At 39.6% G+C, this 4924-nt stretch overlaps 1 protein-coding gene across 6 annotated transcripts in view; it reads left to right on the top strand.

Moving 5' to 3' along the window:
* The window catches only part of DOP1A (DOP1 leucine zipper like protein A), a 119010-nt gene extending 114683 nt beyond the window's left edge, over positions 1-4327 (top strand). For 3 of the 6 annotated variants that reach the window (XM_055433739.2, XM_055433741.2, XM_055433740.2), the window contains 3 exons: positions 1081-1210; positions 1951-2010; positions 3714-4327. In XM_055433739.2, the coding sequence (XP_055289714.2) occupies positions 1081-1210; positions 1951-2010; positions 3714-4019 (496 nt within the window). In that variant the 3' untranslated portion in view covers positions 4020-4327. Of the gene's footprint in view, positions 1-1080; positions 1211-1950; positions 2011-3713 lie in introns of those variants that run through there. The other 3 variants (XM_055433742.2, XM_055433744.2, XM_055433745.2) reach the window with 2 other exon arrangements.
* The last annotated feature ends 597 nt before the right edge of the window (positions 4328-4924 follow it).

Here is a 4924-nt window from a genome sequence, read left to right on the forward strand (position 1 = left end):
ATTCATAAGGGTATCCATTATGGCAGTATTTGTAAAAGCAAAAAATTGGACAATCTAGGAAACTGGTTAAGTCAGTACCTTCCAACACTGGAGGACTATGTAGCTTATAAAAAGGATGGCATTTTATATGATCTTTCTCCAAGATATATAATTAAAATAAACAGCAATTATTTTTATGTATTGAAAGAGGTGGGGTTGCTTGTGTGAATACATGCTTTTTTATGCATATACTCCAGATGGATATAAACTGGCAGTATAGGATGGGATGATTTGGGAGAATGGCATTGAAACATGTATATTATCATATGTGAAACGAATTGCCAGTCCAAGTTCGATGCATGATACAGGATGCTTGGGGCTGGTGTACTGGGATAAACCAGAGGGATGGGATGGGGAGGGAGTTGGGGGGGGTGGTTCAAGATGGGGAACATATGTACACCCGGGGCAGATTCATGTCAATGTATAGCAAAACCAATACCATAATGTAATTAGCCTCCAATTAAAATAAATAAATTAAAAAATAAACTGGCAGTACTGGTGGAACCTGTGGTGAGGGGAGAGTACCTTTCTTTGGTACACCCTTTTATATTGTTTGAATTTTTTTCATAGATACTAATTTTACTTATTAAAGATGAAATTTTAAACACAAAAATAGAATGGAAGTGTACTCAGAAGTCCTACTTAGATCTTTCTTAAATCCTTTCAGTCCTTTGCCCACCTTACTATGTAGGTAGGAAACAGCTGGCCAAGTATGTGTTAGAGATTTTTACCTAGTAATGAAACACGTTACCTGGTTGTGCTCATGAAAAAAACAGTGTTGAGCACTTTCCAGTTTTCATGTGTTCATTACAAATGTTCATTTACTCACTTCAACTCTGTGGGGTAGTTGACAGTGTCTTTACTTACTGATAAAGGCTCAGGTTAAGAAACAAGCTCAAGGTGCCAGGGCTGCGGGTGGCACAGCTGGAATGTGCACCCATGTAAGTGGTGGAGTCGTGATGTGTCCGCTGTATTTAAGTGGCCTTGTCGTAGAGGCACAGTGTGCATCCTACTGTACTGATACCGATCTTCTATACACAGGTACCGATGGGCCTTCATTCCAGAAGCCTCAGATGATTCTGGTTTGGAAGTCAGAAGGCAGGGCATACATCAACGTGAATTTAAACCTTACGTAGTACGACTAGCAAAACTTCTTCGGAAAAGGGCAAAGGTATTGCATTCTTTTCAGTTTATTTTTGTTAAGTATAAGCAGGTAACATTTGTAAGATACAGCATATCTTATGTACAACTTCCTCTATGCATCAGGCTAATAAATTACAGATCTTTAGCTGAGAAAATAGTTTCTTGCTCTCATCAGTAGGCCTTTGTTACAAATCTTTTGTCTTTTCTTTGCCTTCAGAAAATTTCAAAACTAAATTGTACAATTTGGGGACAATCTGGGTTGTTATCTTGAGTACTAGTTTGTAATACGTGCTTTGAGTGCTCAGAAATTTTCCAGTCTTCTGGGGTCCCCTATTCAGGCAGCAGCTCTTAAACCGCATTCCAAACTACAGAGATGGAATGGGGGACAGTGATTTCAAAGGTTACAGTCGAAGGACATGCAGAACTTGATTTAAAATCAAGTTGTTTCTTTAGTACCAATAAGTAACAGAACAGAGATGAAGGTGAAAGTTGAATCCAGAGTTTAGCAGCACACTTGGGTACTTTCATTTTGACATTGCAGGGTCTGAAAAGATAATCATGACAAGTCCAGAAGATATGTGGTTATAGGTACATTGTCATCCCTGCATCTCATAGTAATGAGTTTTTATAGAACTCCTCCCACAAAATAAAAGAAATGTTTTATTGGAAAGCATTTTCTCACCCAAAACACCTTAAAACAAGGTCTTCATGGCCAAGTCCACTTTTCACTGGAGCAAAGGCTATGAGTTCTAATCTTTCCTTCCACAGGACAAGGAGGAGGACTTTAAGACAGTGATTTTGGAGGGATTGGAGATGGCCAGTCATCAGGTGAGGGTGGCTTTGTGATGCTTGTGATGTGGCAGCAAAAGTTGCCACATCTGGACCAAATCTTGAGACACAAACCCAGGTCTAGATTTCAGCAGTATGAGAGAGGTAAAACAGGAAGGAAGTCTTTCCAGTGTGGACTGTTGAAGTGAAAGGAGAAGTCGTTCACATGGAAACATGTTTGACTTTTTAAATTTTATTTATTACTGAGGAAGTGATTTAGTTCTGATTAAGAACAGAAACACTAAAACAAGTGCACTCTTCTCGGTCAAGAGCTTTTTAGTAAAAAAGTCCTTCTACTAAAAGTACCTCTTGACAGGAATATAACCAAAGGTTATACCATAGTTCCTTACATTTGGAAATCAGCTGTGTAGACGGTTCAAGCATATTACTTGTTTCCCTTCAGACTCAGTTCATCTCTGCAGACCCTTAAATGGCTATTGAATCACACTTGGACTTAGGGCACTAAATGTGGTGTAGTTGCCAGTCCCAGGACTGTCATTAAAGCCAGCATTACTAGGTGAGAGGACAGTGATTTTGTACTAAGAAATAAACTGATAGCTGCTGCTTGTTTTTTTTAATTTGGTCATAGATAAAGAACAAAATGATCTTTTCTTATTTGTTCCTAGAGACTTCTGAGAAAGGAAAATAGATTCAAACAGGATTTTATTTTAAAATAGCAAACTCTGTAAGCACACAAGAAAATAAGCTGGATTTTGCATCTGCTTCTCCACTAGGAAACTAGTGATATTAAAATACTAAGTAAACAATGAAAGTTTCTCAGCAACATCTTAGAAGGCAAACCCCATTTATTAACAAATATGACAGACTATAATTCTGCTTCCTAAGTCCCACTTGATTTTTTTTTTCTATCTAGTTGTTTTCATTATCTTTACTCAGTATGTTTTCCTATCTATGATTCTGCCCCAGTTCAGACATCTTCAGATCTCTCAGAATATTCTCTAGACTAATGTCTACAACTGTATTTGTATAATTTAGTTGGCTTCTCAAATTAGCTGGTTAAGTATATAAATTACTGTTTGTACTTGGTGGGCAGTCTTCACATACATTCTCATTTGACTTCTCCGCTGCCCCATTTTATAGGTTGTATCTTGCCCACAGTAAGGACATGGCAGAGCAGGATACTAACCCTGGAGTAACTCTGCCTCCAGGCCCAGCTTTCCCTCCCCATGTGGCTTACAACAGCCTGGAAGCACTCAGCAGGGTCTCTCCTCGGAGTGCCCTTCCTTTCCCTGTGTGGTAGTAATTACTCATCGGACTCTGCTGCTGTCTTGTGGCAGGTTTACGCCTTGCGGCCACAGTGTAATTGACTGATGTACTAACAGGACATGTGTGAGGCCTTCTGTCCCTTCTCCTGCGACCTAGTCCTCGGATACATTAGTGGGAGTCCAGAAATCTGGGAGCTTTTTGAGTATATGCAAAGCACAAGATGAACTTTAGTATTTGTCCATATCCAAAACCAGTTCCGCTAATAACTAAAATTACTTGTGCATTCTAGATGGAAAATCTTGCTACAGTGTACAGTTAATAACTGGCACCAGAAGGCCTCAGTCAGAAGCAGGTGTTTTAGCAAGTCTGGAATGGAGACTTAATGTCATCATTTGTATTCATTTCTTAACTCTGTTTAAGTTTTCTCACAGACTAAGGCCTTCTGTTGCTAACAGTTGCCTCTCTGTTTTCTGCAGAAAAATCCGGAGGAAGACAACTCAGGGAGAGCGCTGGGCTGGGAGCCAGGGCACTTGCTGCTCACCGTCTGCACTGTGCGCAGCCTCGAGCAGCTCCTGCCATTCTTCAACGTGCTCAGCCAAGTCTTCAACAGCAAAGTCACCAGCCGATGCGCAGGACACTCAGGGAGCCCCATCCTCTACTCCACCACCTTCCCCAACAAGGACATGAAGCTGGAAAACCACAAACCATTTTCCAGCAAAGCTAGGCAAAAAATAGAAGAGATGGTAGAAAAAGATTTTCTGGAAGGGGTGGTAAAAACTTGAGCACCACAAGTGGTTCCATTTAGTTTAAATGTAATTATTTAAAACAAACATTTGCTCCCGAGTTGTATAGTTTTTTTTTTTCTTTTTGTATGTAACAAAACATGTTTCAGGTTGTATTTAATTTAAATATTTGTAAATAAGAACAAATGTCTGACTGTGGCCTGAATCAAGTTTAAAAAACTGTGGGCTCATACTGATTATGGTGCCTAAGAGAGATCTATACATACGTAAATAGTTCACTATAGTCCATTGTTTTATCGTCCTGAGTTGTCTTAAATCTGCCAAATACACACTGCACATTTTTTCTATTCGTTTCAGGCTTTGTTTAATTTAGATGGGTTGGAGACTCTTTTTCTTTGACTTATTAACCACATTCTAATATAAAAATGGTGTCAATTCTGTCAGAGGCTTGGTAATGTCTTACAGCCAGTTTCTCCCACTTACCTTCTCTAAGAGGAGCAAAGAAAGCTGAGGCCTGGCCCATGCATCCCTGTAAGTAAATGTAGCACAGGCATCTCCACCTCAGTACAGAGCAGAGGTCCACAGCCTCCACAGTCACCCCTCTGAGTTCCCGGTGATGTTAACTGAAGAGGTAAGTATAGAAGAACTGCTTTGAAGACTCTGCCATGAAAAAAACTGGTTGTATTTGTATTGAGTCTTCTCCACCCTACTCAGTTGTATCCCTAGTGGTGACTACCAGGACTGCAAAATGACATCACATCGTGGGGCGGTAACATCGATGGAAAAGACATCACAGGAGTTGGTAATAAATAGCTTTAATTTTCTAGCAGCCTTCATGAATTTTTCCTTGCATATATTATGAAGTTAATGACTGAATCATATACTTGAGCTCCAGCATTTTACATTAGTGTGATTAATATTACAGGTGAATTTAGTTTTAGTAA

This window comes from Moschus berezovskii, chromosome 10, assembly GCF_049115385.1.
Source record: "Moschus berezovskii isolate FMDL1 chromosome 10, NW_MosBer_1.0, whole genome shotgun sequence".
Classification (NCBI taxonomy): Eukaryota; Metazoa; Chordata; class Mammalia; order Artiodactyla; family Moschidae; genus Moschus; species Moschus berezovskii.